The sequence below is a fragment of the Berghia stephanieae genome, chromosome 10 (assembly GCF_034508935.2).
Source record: "Berghia stephanieae isolate SIO BIC M18660-M18661 chromosome 10, UCSD_Bste_1.3, whole genome shotgun sequence".
Lineage (NCBI taxonomy): Eukaryota > Metazoa > Mollusca > Gastropoda > Nudibranchia > Aeolidiidae > Berghia > Berghia stephanieae.
The window spans coordinates 32,554,647-32,570,699 of NC_088369.1; the positions used below are offsets into that span (position 1 = coordinate 32,554,647).

Sequence of the window (16,053 nt, forward strand, 5' to 3'; positions counted from 1 at the left end):
GTTGTAGTGGCTGTCAAAGTGATGATGATGGATGTGGTGATGTTACTTTTAATTTGTCTGAGAATTTCTGGAATTCAAAATTGGAAAATAACAGGTTGGAAGTAGCGGGACCTGATTTCATTTCAACAGGAAGCCACGAAATAGCAGGAAATTCCCACCTATGAAACAGACCAGCCATACTTCCCTTCATGAAAATCTGATCTGTTCTCAGACGAAACTGAGAAGATCAGCCTCAAGGAACAAAGTATATAGTGAAATTTTAACTATAAGATTCTTCAACCTAAAATGCCCCTTGCTCCCTAACTTATATTTCAATAATTTAAAAAGCCCACAACTTCCGGAACAGAGAGTTTACTATTTGTTCTTAATCTATAAAACCTTTGGGGCAATATCAGAATCTTTGAAGTGTTGAAATATTATATTTTTCATCATAACCATATTATTAAAAAGTCATGAAAACGAAGTTTGACCAGTCTGGGAAAAAAGAAAAAAGGCTCTTTATAAATAGGATATATTTGCACTCCAGCACTTCACTGTTGGACTTCCATTCATAAGCAACTTCATCCCATTCAATGGCAAAGACTTCCTCATCCACCACCAATCAAATACTTCCATCATCAGTCACTGATCAATCTCACCCGGACTGTTCAAACCAAGCCATCATCTCTACAAGCTCAAGAAGGGGTTTCTCAAACAAAGTTGGTTTCCAACAAAGGACACATACATACAAATAAAAATAATCACACATACATACAGATAAAAATAATCACACCACTCAAAGCATTCATATGTCTCACATTTAATATGTTTAATCTTCACTCTTAGAATGAAATTAAGCGAACAGCCATTTAACAATGAGATACTGATAATTTTGTTTTTTTACATCAAAATCAATGCAATTAATTGTTATCAACATATACATACTTGATCATATTTCAAATGTTTGCTTGATTTAGGAGGCCTAGTTCAAAGCTCTTATCTTGTGTAAGAAACAATTTGTTTTTCAAATCTCAAATTCTAAAGAAGCTTGTTTGGTCTATATTTAGAATAGAGCTTGAAACAGCTTTTGGAAAAAAGTTAATGCTTTTAACTGAAGTCCGAACTGAGCATTATTTTATAATATCAAAATGTGTGACAGATCCAGCTACATGAAGTCTTTCCACATCAATGCACATACCATATTGCATTCAACGCACTACCAGTCACGAGCACACAACCAGGCCTTCAATCAAGCATAACACACCAAAATTCATTTTTTTAAAAAAGGTGTATGAAGATATCTTTTTTTTAATGAGAAAACAATGAAGATGCGTAAAAGAGAAGATTGCAGCTTACAATCCACGACAATGATACGACAAGATTTATCAAATAATTACAAATTAGGAATTTTTTAATTTTCCATATTTATTATTTTCACTTCCAAATTATAAAAATACCCCAAACTTACAAACAGATCCTCTTCAATAACCTCGCATGACTAAAACATAGATTCATTCAAGTCATTCTTTTCGCTCTCCTTACGTCATCCATTCAACCCCAATACCCCCATTCTACTAATCCATTCCTTTCTTAAAATCAAAGTCATCAAATCATTTAACTCCATCCACTGCCACCACGCCCTCCATGTGATCCACCCCAACCCCCATAATGACCCCCAGATGATGAGCTTCCTTCATTGCCCCACCAGTTTCCACTTCCAGATCCACCACCAGTACCAGCAGCCATACTTCCAAACCCTCCCTGACTGGATACCTGTCCCATGGAGGAAGGATGGTCTCCACCTCCCATGCTGCCACCACTACCTCCCTGAGTTCCCTGGTTCATACCACTCCAGCTGTTTGGGTTAGCCAACATGGCTTGAGCCGCAGCCAGCATAGCTGAATTTATCAGATTCATACCAAGATTGTTGGCAGCCATGCCTCCATCCGCACCGTTTGCCTTACCACCAACTGGTCCAGGTCCTCGACCTCCAAATGGTTGCATATAACCACCACCCTGCCCAATGTGACTTCCAAATCCTTTTCCCCGGTCTGCACCCTGAGAATAAAACAAAAAATAAATTACAAAACTGAAAACTACATAACAGGTAGGAGGGGGGAAGGAATTATTTTTTTTCTTTATGGTATATTCCAAGGGGACAGCTCAAATGTCAGCCACAGTGCAACAATCAACATGAACTAAGCGAGATGACTTGCTCCAGACCACAAAATATATCAGACAATCAAAGTCGGGAACCAAGCATATGAGAGAGAGAGAGAGAGAGAGAGAGAGAGAGAGAGAGAGAGAGAGAGAGAGAGAGAGAGAGAGAGAGAGAGAGAGAGAGAGAGAGAGAGAGAGAGAGAGAGAGAGAGAGAGAGACACACAAAGAGGGGGAGATTGTACTCAATTGTCCGCCACTAACTCATGATCCAGTTTCATATTCTGTCTCTGTTCCACCCAAACTGCCCAGTGTCATAAATTTTCTTCTCAATTACTGTTGATTTAGCAGACTTGCCAAATTGAAAACTTCAAATTTAGTAATTTTAATTTAAATTTTTAGTAATTTGACTAATTAATAGTAGTAGTAGTAGTAGTAGTAGGTAGTAGTAGTAGTAGTTCTTCTTATCATTATTTTTTAAGTAGTTGTTCTTCTTCTTATCATTATTTTTATTATCATTTAAGTATTACTAAGAATTAAAAATTCATAATTTTCCATAAAATTTCGTATTTGGTCATGAAATTTGTCTAAAATTCGTAAAATTACGAAAAATTCGGCACGTATGATTTAGTATATATTTTGACATTCTAGTTTATTATTTTATATTATCAGCATTTTTTTTTTTTATCTTTATCACTCTTGCTAGTTTTCTCTGGATCACACAATTACAGGATGCATCTGCTTCTGCATTTATTTTATCCAATATTACGTCACTACAAATAATCTGACCTACATCATAATAAGCTTCCTCTATGGATTATCAATCGAAACAACACACACTGAGCTGACTTACTGGCTTAATGCCTTTTCTTGAAGGTCATCGGACATAGCATCTTCTATCATTTATCTGTGGTGAAATCTCTGAATTCTTTCCATTCGTCTCTACAGATCACACCAATAATAATAATAACAATAATAATACAATAATAATAATATTCTTTTCAAATAATAATAGACTAAGCAGGAGAGAAAGTGACAGAGGTCACATCACATCAAGTAGTGTAAACATTACACTTGAGATATTTTATGTATAAATGTTAGGTTTGTGTTGTCATTAAGGGTCTTACTGCGCTAACGAAACTTTGAGTAAAAAGGAAGCACCAGATAAAAAGTTGGACAAAGGGGACTAGTTCCAATAAGAAACAGAGGATTTTATGAGAATTCCATCAACATTGCCCATTTTGATATTACAGCCTGTACCGGGAGCTGGATCCAAAAAGCATGTAGGTAGTTTGACATAAAACTGAAATAAATTTGTTATCTTAAAATCTGATTCATTTTATTATCAATGCTTCATCTATTGTGATAGTATGGTCAAGACCATGTCATAAATAGAATTTAGATAAATTAACATTTATACTCTCGTTCTGACCTGCTCACAATTCCATTTTAGTTTGACATGGCGTAATAATCATAAACACAATTGGTTTATCTTAGACTTCAAGCAAAACAATTATCAATCTTTGAATACTTTGGATTGGATTAGACAAAAAAAATTGTCATATCCCAAAGGTAAAATACATTTGGTCATGGGGTCTAGGTTTTCAAAGTAATTATAAGACAGACATGATTTGAAATGCAAAACTATGATGATAAACCTAGGCATGGCACGGACTCTTTACCTATCCAGGCACAAGCAAAGGATCCCGCTATGAAAGATACACTTAAATGCTTACAGAGTACAGTTTATATTTTAAAAACTATGATAGTACATGACAGAGAGAGAGAGAGAGAGGAGAAAGAAAAATCTCTCCAAAAAATAGATATACACATTCAACTGCTTCCCTCTCAGCTAAAAATTCCCACCAAGACGAGGAAAAAACCTGAGCAATCTCAATCCAGAAAAGAGACAGCGAACAATGGAAAAGAAAAACAAATATAGGGGGATAGAAGACAAAACAAAAATAATCTGTCCGCCCACCATAAGGAGGTCAGGAGCCCCCATCCAATGGATAAATATTAGCATCAGCTCTAAAAGTCTAAAGACATACTTTTGCTACTGTACACCACATTGTGTTGGACAAAGAATTGCAAGGCTTCTATAGTTATTACTGTCAATCAAAATTCGAAAGTAAAAATGTACATAAAAGCCATTTCTTGGACTCCATAATAACGCAATTTCATTTATCGCAACATAACAACATCAACTATGCCATTGACAAGACAACTTTTGTAGAAGTCTAAAATTAGCAGACCTTCAACCAGCTGTCTCAACTTGTGTGAGGGAAATCTAAGTGTCAAGTTTGCACATCAACGATACTTAGCAGAGTTGTAGAATGGACAGCGGGTCATGAAACTAAAAATCGCAACGTTGAAGCACAGCATTAAGTATATATATATATTTTTTTTTTTTCAAAAGAACAGAGGAGGGTTGGTGGATTGATTGTTGACCAATTCCAATTATAGGTCTACATTAGTCCCCCCCCCCCCCCCACCATCCTCCGCAAACTAGCAAGTGGTTTCTTTCTCATTCATATCATCAAAACTTAAATTTAAAAAATGAACAAATAAAATTCCTTTTATTTCCCAAGGGGAAAATTGTCTTTGGTTCTATGCCAAGTAAAGACTGTAATAACCCAGGCATCAGCCGCAGTGCAGCGCCGCAAAGTGAGCTAAGGAGATGTGACTTGCTCAAGGCCACAAATCGATACAGGGAGTCGAATTCTGTACCTTTTGGGTACGAAACATAAGACTTCTGCTGAGCCACACTGCCCCTCGCATTTTGTGTTGTGATTTTCTTAACCTAAGATTAATGCTGAGATGCCAAGCCTATTGTCACACGAGTTAGATTTTTAAAAACTTTTCTTTGGCGTTTTCGCCATATAGCAAGTTTATTAAATTACAAAATACCCCCCCTTTTAAAAAATTATTTTTGCAATTTCACTTATTGATTGAATATGTCATTTTTTAAAACCTTTAATCAATCAACTACATATTAACCAATACAATACTGTGAAAACATAAGTATGGTCTGATATGTATATATGTATGAATGTAGGCATGCATATACGATGATATGCTGGTTTGTTTGTATGTCTGCATGTATGTATGTATGTATGTATATGTGTTTGTATGTACGCTCATTTCTTTTGTATACATGTGTAGAAACAATGTGCAAGTCTGTATGTTCGTGTATGGCTGTGTCTGTATTTGTAAATGTGTTGATGTTCATACCATGAACCAAACTGAGCATTGTTTACCTCACATGAATTGCCTTTAATTTGGACAATAAAGATTATTATTATTATTATTATTATAACATTCAGAGTGTAAAATATGGTTAGATGCAAAATGTTATGCAAATTGTAAAATAACTAAACTAACATATTAAGAAAACCAGAAGGATATGTATGACCTACTGAAATAATATTAGTAATATAAGTGGTGCTTCAATTTCCCCAAAACATTACCATTATCATCATCATCATAAAAATTTTTTTAAAAGAGCTCTTCATGAAACCAATTGAAAAACTGGCTCTCCTCTGATCATAGATCAGCTGTGAACCACTGATTCCACGTAAAATTGAGAGCCCTGGTTTTTAGATCTGAAAACCACAGCAAATGGTTGACTGAAAAATGCAGGAATTGGAAAGTGTTGCAATCTTAATGTGTATAATTTTTTAACAGACCATTCAGGGTGGATAGTAGGCTAACTTGGCTCTTGAGAAAGAAAGGAATTAGTATGTCTCTTTCTGAGATATATCGTTTCCGTTTCCAGAGTCCAAACAGCCACAAACCTAAAACGATTTCTTCAACGTTTTACAACTTAAAAGCAGATCTGCCCTAGACAACCAATAAAAGTGTACTTCCGGTGGAGAATCAGAGTATAACCCAAAATCACGCTGTTCACCCTCATTTATTATATGAATTGCGACTTCAAAATGCGTTAAAACTGGTGTGATGTTGTTCCGATTTGAGCACATATCCATTTCTGAGTAAAATAACACCTCTAAGTCTGAATCTGGGGCAAAAGAAACAAACTTGGTCATACCCCCCCCCCCCCTGCCTTTAACTAATTAAATCTGTGTAAGTGGCAGGTCAGCTTAAGTAAAAATATATGAAAAACTATTGCAGTCATGATAGCACAAGGACATTGACACTAATGGGACCTCAAGTAAGTACCCCCATTGCTTTCATCCTGAAACAAATACAAACCACGAGAGCCCAAAATAATTTGTTTTTAAATATCCCCCCCCCCCCCCCCCCCCCAAAATATATATTTGAAAACGTAGAGACTATTACGTTGCATTGCATATAAATGAACTCACCCTATCATAAGAGGTCTTGGGTGCAGCATTGCTGACGTGAACACTTGTCCCCTTGACAATGTGATCTTCTCCACACAATGACTGAGCACTATCAGCATCAGCAAAGGTGACAAAGGCAAAGGCTCTGTGAGGTTTGGGAATGAACACATCAACAACCTCCCCATATTTACAAAAGTAGTTACGCAAGTCGTCAACTGTGAGATCCTCACTGACGCGACCAATGAAAACTTTTCTGCTCATCATAGGGTTGTTTCCTTCCTGAAAACGATGACAATGAAACATACATCATTTTTTTTTTTTTTAATGTTGTCCATAATCATTCAATCATTCACGGAAACACACAAATTCTCTGTGTATGTAGCCATTTGGCAAATCACTACGTAAATTACACGATGGTCAAGTATGATATGGTGGTGGTAGTTACAGTATTGAGTGATGATGTGATGTGGTGGTGGCTGCAGTATTTGTGGTAAAGATGGTGATGTGGGTGTAGGCACTTCGATATCTCCCGATTCAGCGCTTACCCGATAGCCTCAGTTATCGCGTCAATCTTGCAACCAGATTTTGAGGCTGCTTTTTTGTGACCTCCAGTAAAAATTAGATTGCTCTTTCATTTGTGCATCAATTTTGATATTTTAGGTCTCATTTTGTGCAGGATGAATTTATTTATTGAGTGGTATCATTTTCGTTGAATTCCAAACAAGTTTTCTCTCTCTTTTTGTTATGTAAAAAATAGGTAAAAAGTAGCGGCCATTTACTAAGAGCTAAAAACGAGTACATATGAGATTTTTATTAGTACAACTAGGTTTGCATCTTAATCTTTAAATAAGACCCAATTCAGGTCTTAACTCGATGCGTAAAGTTGCTTTTGAGATGCGTTAAAGCGGGTACCCTTATTTCAGCAGCAGCCATTTTGAATTTACGGGAGCTTTTACCCGAAATCGAAAGTAGATCCATTACCGGAAATGGATAAAATCTCTCTTTCTCTTTGTAATTTATTTCTATAAATAGCCCCCAGTCCTCTCTCTCTCATCCATTTCCTCTCTCTCTTTTCCTTCCTTCTGCTCTCTCTCTTCCAGTCCTCCTCTTTTCCTTCCTTCTGCTCTCTCTCTTCCAGTCCTCCTCTTTTCCTTCCTTCTGCTCTCTCTCTTCCAGTCCTCCTCCTTTCCTTCCTTCTGGCTATCTCATTTCCCTTTCACTTTTATTTTCTCTTCTCCATTCCTCTTTCCCCTCCCTTCACACTCATCTCCTCTTTTCTTCGTCGTCTCTATTCCCCTCTCTCCCCCCCCCCCCCCCCCCCCCCCCCCAATCTAATTCACCACCTCCGTCTTTCTCCACTGTTCTTCCTCCTTCAGTCAGTCTTTTTCTCTTGTTCTCCCTCCAACTCCACCTCCTTCCTCCCTCATTCCTTCTCTCTCTCTCTCTCTTCTCTTCTCTCTCTCTCTCTCTCTCTCTCTCTCTCTCTCTCTCTCTCTCTCTCTCTCTCTCTCTCTCTCTCTCTCTCTCTCTCTCTCTCTCTCTCTCTCTCTCTCCTGGCTTAACTTTAAAATTATCACACACACAGAGGAAGAGTTTGACAAACTGTTTAGTGGATCCATAATTGATGTCTTTTTTTAGCAGAACAAAACTTTGACCTTAATATTGAGGACTAATTTCCATGATTATACATTAAAGTAAAAGCAATATTTGTCAAAGTGATGATGATAATAACAGTACTAATAATAATAATAAATTAACAAATAATGATGATGATAATAAAGATTTTGATAATGCTATGTAACTTTGTACAAATGATGGCCCACAATTTAATTTGTCATAGTTAACAATGCCCTTGTCTTCTGATGAATAATACAATACACATAAAATATATATAAATATGAAAAAAATACTATTAAAAATTTTTAAAAAAAACGGAGATTGAAATACATTTTTTGTATTTTACACAACTATATAGCACATTTCCATGAATTCACTTTACTTGATGTGCTATACGTTCCGTTTTTTCCCCTCAACAGGCTATATCAACCCTTATTCTTATCTTATACAGCATACGTCATCTGTTAGGCATACGTTTTGCTCAAACACTTTTATAAAGTCTATTGCATGCTGCCTATGGCCAGGCTCTTATTTACAGAAGTGTATGGACCTCATCCAAGGACACGCAGAGCACGTTTTGTAATTGTTGTCACCCATTTAGTCTATGATCACCCTCACCATTGCTTGACTTTCTTAATCAATGGTGCTGTAGAGTACCAATATATTTGGACATAGACAGCCACATGTGGCACTAAGGGGGCTTCTGAATTATTCTTTAGATTTGTGTAAAAAGCTAGTTGCCAGGGTGAAGGTGTTTATCAGATGGATTCGAACTCCAGACATTGTCTAACGATCAATCAAAGCCAATATAATACACTATATCACAGAAACTGAAAGGAGAACCTATAAACTATCTTTTATTTGCAGACATAGAATTTATCTTGATATTCTTATATTATACCTGCTTGGGTAGTGTGCTTAAGATTACAAAATGACGATATTTTAAGTATTTTGAATGGCATTGTTTTGCGTTATATATAGCAATTTTTTTCTACTACTTTGAGTATTTGAACTTCTGTTCTTTCAATGAAACTTAAAATTTATCCTCGGTAGATTATGCTTCTCTTTTAGACATTTAATTTGATACCAATTTTATCAGTGTAGCATAAATAGGGACAAAGTTATTGTGAATCCAATTTCTTTGACGTTGGAGTGTGTTATGTAATGTTATGTAATCTGCTTTTTTTGTTACGAAGAGGTGTCCAAAAATAATTAATGTCCATTGTTTTTAAGCTCACTACTTTTCTGAAGTTGTCTGCGAAAAAATAAATGAGTGAACTTTAACCTTATAAAAGTTATTGACATTTGAGTGCGAAATCAACCGTTTCTTGGTCACAAAGTTCAAGAATAAATTACAAAGGAATATAAGGCGCATTTTTCACCTAGTTATTGTTACATAACTTTTTAACTATTTATCCGATTTTCATGAAACTGGTACCATTGGAATTGTCATGCTGAGCTTGATCTTATGAGATAGATTTTGAAAAGATCCTGCAATTTTGAAAATTTTATCTAAGTCCCTAGTGGGTGGTAGTTGTGGTAGGATGTTTAATTCACATTTCTCAGTCTTGTATGGTCAGTCACCAGCCTGTTCACAACAATGACTCAGCGCAAGGAGAGAGAGGGAGGGTACATTCTGATACCTGGGGCCAGGTATTTGTGTAGTGCATAGATAATGCCTTGCTCACAAACTGAGGGGCATATGTGTAGTAGTAAAAGGATAATGCAAGCAACCTGTTATGAACAAGAACATTAATGATGGATTAGAAGATGTAGACCTGAACAAATTCCCAACCATTTCCAGGCCAATGAACCCAACGTGGGATGAAAATGATCAAATCCATGACCTTGTGGTAACCCCAATAAAGAGGGTAGAATTGGCAAACTAGCCACCTAAGACAGGTCGACAGTGTGGAATGTAGTGTGTGTGTGTGGGGAGGGGGGAACTGTCAGGAGTGTTTCCCAATTGGTTGACATTCTTGTTCTGGTAATAGCCATCTTGTGCATTTTTTACCAGTAATTTATCAATACCAAGAAATGCTGGAATCGCCTACTTAAAGGATACTTATATTGAAGTTTCTTCATAACCACACCCCGTTTTGAGGTTTTCATCCCCAGACATACATTAACAGTATCTAATATTTAAATCTGTAAAAAGTGCTTAAAATAGCAGAAACACTAGATTCAAACAATGCCAACTATGGAAAGTTACACAATGACACCTTGACAAAATGTTGAGTTCAATCAAAAGTGAAAAGGCTCCTCCTAATGGAATTTGGAACATGCCAACAATTTGAAATTCAGGCGGTCATTGCTGAATTCTTTTTTTTTCATGATTGTTTTTAGTTATCACAATTTAAAACATAAATGTTAGACAAGATCACAATTTGTTTTTAGAACTTTTAACATAAAAATAAAAAATGAATTGTTAATTGAAGAAAGGTATCATATCAATTGATAATTACCTTAGAATTAGGAATGGTAACATCACACCACCTCCCATCAATGTTATGTCTCTGGGCACAGCATTTAACTTGGGCATCATAGCTAGAAAATCGGATGAATCCAAACCCCTTTGATTGACCTGATTTCATGTCCCTTTTCACCTGAAAAAAAAATATTTAAAAAATAAAAGGGATGACAAAATAAAAAAAAAGAAAGGAAAAGAATAAAAGAGAAAATGGAAACGCGAGATAATCAGATAATCCTAATCTACCAAATAAATTTGAAATCAAACATTGTGATCACAAAATTATTGATTCCATTTATCACATTTCATTACACATATTGGTTGATTGACTTGGTTGGCTGAGACAATAAAGGGTGTTGGTAAAAACGGGTATGTATAGACAAAATAAGACAAAGTAAAAGACCAATCATTGAAAAGATACAAATTTGATAGTAAAATTTCTGTTTCAAGAAATACATTGTAATGGCAGAAATTCCCTCGTCTTACCTGAACAAGAACAAGATCACCAAATTGACTGAAATGCTTTTTGAGATCATCCTCATTGCTCTTCCATGGCAAACCCAAAACAATCAAATCAGAACATTTCTGACTATCCAAGCGCTTAGTCTTTGCTGCTGGGTTGTCAAAGCCATCCTCTCCTTTCCTCTTATTTTCTGAAAAGCAAATAGAAACATTTCATTTTCCCAGAGGACAAAACTTTTAAAATTCAGGGAAAACTTTCTATAATTTAAGTTCTCAAATAATCAACAAATAAGCTGTAAATTGCGAGACATAACCGTAACCAATTTCATTAGCTACTGGAGTGACTGGAGGCTAGACGACCGATCCAATCGGCGGAGAAATAGACTCAATAGATTCAAGTTTATTTTCCTGAGCGTTCGGAGAAATAGAGCCAATATAGAGCCTCCTTGTCCTTAGCCTTAAATGTCTTCAAATTATATCGTAGTTTCAAAAATTCTTACCTTTAGGGAATACTGCAACATACAAATGATTGCCCCAAGAACCATTCTCTGGGTGCAGAACACCATCTACCAAACGGATTCCTCTGAAGGCTCTCGTCTCTGGGTTGCGGTATTTCAATCCACATGCTCCAGGAAACTGTGCAGAAAGTGTCGTCAAAAGCAACGTCCCGTTCAACTCACTTGGAATCTCAATTGTTTCGTCATTTTCGTCCTCGACAACTTGAATGTATTGCGCCATTTTAAAAATATTCTTTTGAGATAACAGTAGAATTATCTAAGCTAAAAGATACCAATTTTTTTTCGCCGGTTAACGTTCACTGCTGTAACTAAGATGGCGTCGCGTCAAAAGAAAGAATGAGAAAGTGGCGCCCCCGTCCTAGCCCGAACGTTGCTTTCCACACGACTTGCGAAATTCGAAGGGGAGTAATCGACGTTTGTAAACAGGGACTTGAACCCATGACGTAACTATAGTACTCTAGTCGTCCATGCTTGAACCTAATCCAGTGACATCTATTATGAAGTCCTAGACCTAATCCCCCCCCCCCCCCCCCCCCCCCAAAAAAAAAAAAAAGAATAATTTTCGCTTTTCGCCTTTCGCGATCGCGACTCCAGTGAATTACCTAACGCTCGCTATGGTGATAGTTTAAGCTTAAGTGCAATCGCAATTGGATATTTAAAAAAATATAAAAAATCTTGTAATGCGATGGATATCAAACTTTTTTAATGGATTCAAAGGTTTCTACAAAAGGTCATTCTTGAAGCTCAGAAACAATAATATTATGTGACACTAGGAGTCCCACGTATTCAAAGGTTTCTACAAAAGGTCATTCTTGAAGCTCAGAAACAATAATATTATGTGACACTAGGAGTCCCACGTGGATCAGTCCTTGGCCCGCTGTGTTTCTTATCTAAAATAACGAACTGCCAATGCTGCCAACTCACCAGTTAGGCTTCTTGTTGATGGTTGTCTGCTCTATTGATAAATTAAAGGCAGTTGTATATCGTGGCAATGGGCTTGAATTGTGATGCTATTTTTAGGTTAGTGCACACCGTCTAGCGAGTTGTCATCAGTTTTGCTCAATGAAACAAATGATCCTATTGGTTGAACTATTAAATACAATTTACAAAAGGGCAGAGAAATCTTTCACACTTTCTACTCTTCCAGTTCCAAAATCATTGGATGTGTGTATGTAACCAGTTCTTTAGAGTACTAATTATGAATAGGTTAAATATTGAAATATAAGGTGGCATAACTATTTTAGTCACAGGATATGTAGGCAAATTCTTTGGGTTACGAAGGATATTTTTTAAGTATTAGCTTTAGTCAACGGATCATAGAATTATTCTGAAATAAAAAGGTTTGCAAGTTACTCGTATATCAGTCTATAAAATATATTTTTAAAAATTGATAGATTTATCAGTAATTCTGTGCTCGACGATATGGATTGTACATTGACTGTTCAGAACAATGTGGATCCCATTCCCTATATAATATATTTTATTTTATTTTTATTTTTTTTAATTTTTTTTTTTGGGGGAGGGGGGGTTATAAAATAGATTCTTCTTCTTCTTCTTCTTCTTCTTCTTCTTCTTCTTCTTCTTCTTCTTCTTCTTCTTCTTCTTCTTCTTCTTCTTCATCTTCTTCTTCTTCTTCTTCTTCTTCTTCTTCTTCTTCTTCTTCTTCTTCTTCTTCTTCTTCTTCTTCTTCTTCTTCTTCTTCTTCTTCTTCTTCTTATTATTATTATTATTAATTATTATTATTATTATTATTATTATTATTATTATTATTATTATTATTATTATTATTATTATTATCATCATCATCATCATCATTATTATTATTATTATTATTGATTATTATTATTATTATTATTATTATTATTATTATTATTATTATTATTATTATTATTATTATTATTATTATTATTTATTATTATTATTATAGAACCGACATAGAATGATGCAAAATAACAGAACCACTTTTCACAACAAACTTATCTGCGAAATATAACTGATTGCAAAGATTTTGGAACAGTGACTCTTTCTCATTTCATCATTAGTCCATCAGAAATATCAATGAAATCTTTGATTTGATGATAGGGTTTCAGTTCTGGAAGCCTAGAAATAGCATAGAAATGGCTCTCCTATTTCTAGGCTGGAAGTAAATCATTTATTTTTGGCCACCCGCTTTGAACATATTTCATCAACGTTTGTAGAGAATCGCCTTTTTGAGTTTCTGATCTTATTTTATCCAGAGTTACGTCGCGGATTTCAATAGCATTAATATAGTGTTCTTCTATTTCTGCACTGTCCTTCAAGAATGCACGACTTAGAGGGTCTGCCAATTTTAGCTGTGATCCAGAACAAATTCGAATTTGATGTTGTATTTGTTTATTCTCATCATCAAGTTTTGTAATCGTTATGGGGCTTCACCCAGAGGTTTTGAGAGGATATTTTCGAGAGTTTTGTGATAGTTTTGTATGATTATTGGTCGGCCGTAGGTGTATTGGTGAAAACGTTCCAGGGCGAATACTACGGCGAGTGTATCCTTTTCGATTTGAGCCCATTGCTTTTGCGAATTAGTGAGAGCACGTGAAGCAAATTCTATTGGTTGTCCGCGCTGAATGAAAGCAGCACCTAAACCGTCTCCACTACTTTCGACTTGTAGGTAGAGTTGTTCCTTTTGATCGAAATATGCGACATAAGTAGCAGTTGCGATCTTGTCTTTTATTTCGTTGTAAGCGTTTTGACAAGCATCGGACCAGTTGAGAGGGGTGTCTTTGTGGGTGTGTGGACGAAGTGGTTCTCCACTTGAAGACAAGTTAGGGATGTACCGTGCAAGGTACTGTACAAGTCCACAAAAACGTCGAATGCCTTGTACACCGTTAGGAGCTGGCATATCAGTAATTGCTTTTATAATTGCTTTTACTTTTTGGGGATCTGACCTAACGCCGTTTCCATTAATAATGTGTCCTAAGAATTGTATTTCTGATTGCTGGATGCACGCTTTTTCGTCATTCAATCTGATTCGCTTCTCTTTGCATCCACTGTAAACAGAGAAGAAAGAACACTGTCAAAATAAAGATAGAACGAAGTTGACGTCACTCGGGTCTTTGTTATTGTTCTTTTGCAATCCATGTTTATGAGTAATCCTCACTGAACTTTATTAACCCTAAGCGTTTAAGGTTCCGCATAATTTGTGTGTTGGTCCGTTATATTTCCGGATGGCAATGTTGTGAGTTTCTTAGCCAAGCGCACAGCATCTATACATAATCTTTCTAAATGATTTAAGATTACCTATTATATAATACAGGATGATCGCCTTTGCGTCGTTATTTTCGTAATATTTCCAAACTGGGCATACGCTTAGCATTTTATTCGTTTGAGCAGCTATTTTATTTATACATTTGTAGTGTGCCTACATTGAAAAAAAAAAGAATTCACGCATAGAATCTAATGAACGGACTTTAGACTTTAGAGGATTACAGGGTTTCTTACTGATTTATCATTTATCTACTTGGTTGATTATCGCGGTATGGCGTATAGACTATTCATGTCCATGGAGACACATCCACTTCAAACCCAGCAGTCAGCAGACGACATTCAAAAATAAAGGCTAGTTACCAGACAAGCGTCCAAGTTGAGCTCGTAAGCACATAACAAATTTTAATATTTTGAAAGCTTTTCCAATTGCCGTTAGATTATATTATAACATATTTTTCTATATTAAATTAAGAATTTTATATAAATATTAATAAATTATTGGGCAAAAGTAAATTTTGTTTGGTTCAGGTAAAAATTATTATTGTCAAAGGATTTTTGTTTATGCCTCCACAAATTACTTGGCAAACATCGTTGTTGTGTTACATTTTTGTCAACACCGACTTCTGACTTCATAATGTGTGGCCAACAATCAATCAACCAATAGGGTCATGAGTTCGAAATTCTAAATTCAACGTAAAAGCCGGAGTTTTAAATTTCTTCAGATGGAATAAGTGTTGTAAATCTAGGACAAGTTTTGGATTTATCGAATGCGGCAAGAGTAAGAGACAACGAAATGACTTTTGAGGTGAGTTGAACTTGAACTCAACCACTCAAACTCAACAACTTCAACCAATCTCCTCTGACTCTGACCTCCACCCTCTTAATCGAAACATTGCATTAGCCCAAAAGAAATTCACTCGTTCAGTATAATACGGTCGTATGAGCCAATCTGATTCTTTGCTCTTTGTTTGGCCCAAGACGACCAATTATCTCAGCTCACTTCAGACTGACTATTGGAATTGACACTGTTGTATAATAATATTATGATAATAGATAATAATAATAATAATAATAATAATAATAATAATAATAATAATTCTATTAATAATAATAATAATAATAATAATAATAATTCTATTAATAATAGTAATAATTATAATAATAATGATAATAATAATTGTAACAATAATAAATTTTAATAATAATAATATCTAATAGATAATAATAATAGATAGACCCTAGTAATAATAATAATAATAATAATAATAATAATAATAATAATAGTAATAATAATAA

At 35.4% G+C, this 16,053-nt stretch overlaps 2 protein-coding genes across 3 annotated transcripts in view; one reads left to right on the top strand and one right to left on the bottom strand.

Annotated features, from left to right (window-relative positions):
- Nucleotides 1–787: 787 nt before the first annotated feature.
- Nucleotides 788–11,914, bottom strand: LOC144980987 (TAR DNA-binding protein 43-like). Its single transcript, XM_078929022.1, has 5 exons — nucleotides 11,494–11,914; nucleotides 11,018–11,184; nucleotides 10,527–10,667; nucleotides 6,466–6,723; nucleotides 788–2,037 (listed from the first exon to the last, which is right to left on the bottom strand). Exons 1-5 carry the CDS (start codon nucleotides 11,729–11,731, stop codon nucleotides 1,594–1,596), a joined length of 1,248 nt encoding a protein of 415 aa, XP_078785148.1. The 5' UTR covers nucleotides 11,732–11,914; the 3' UTR covers nucleotides 788–1,593.
- Nucleotides 11,915–15,059: 3,145 nt separating this feature from the next.
- The window catches only part of LOC144980988 (uncharacterized), a 58,238-nt gene continuing 57,244 nt past the window's right edge, over nucleotides 15,060–16,053 (top strand). The window contains exon 1 of one of the 2 annotated variants that reach the window (XM_078929028.1): nucleotides 15,060–15,141. The gene's annotated coding sequence lies outside the window, so the exon portion shown is untranslated. Of the gene's footprint in view, nucleotides 15,563–16,053 lie in introns of both variants that reach the window. The other variant, XM_078929027.1, reaches the window with a different exon arrangement.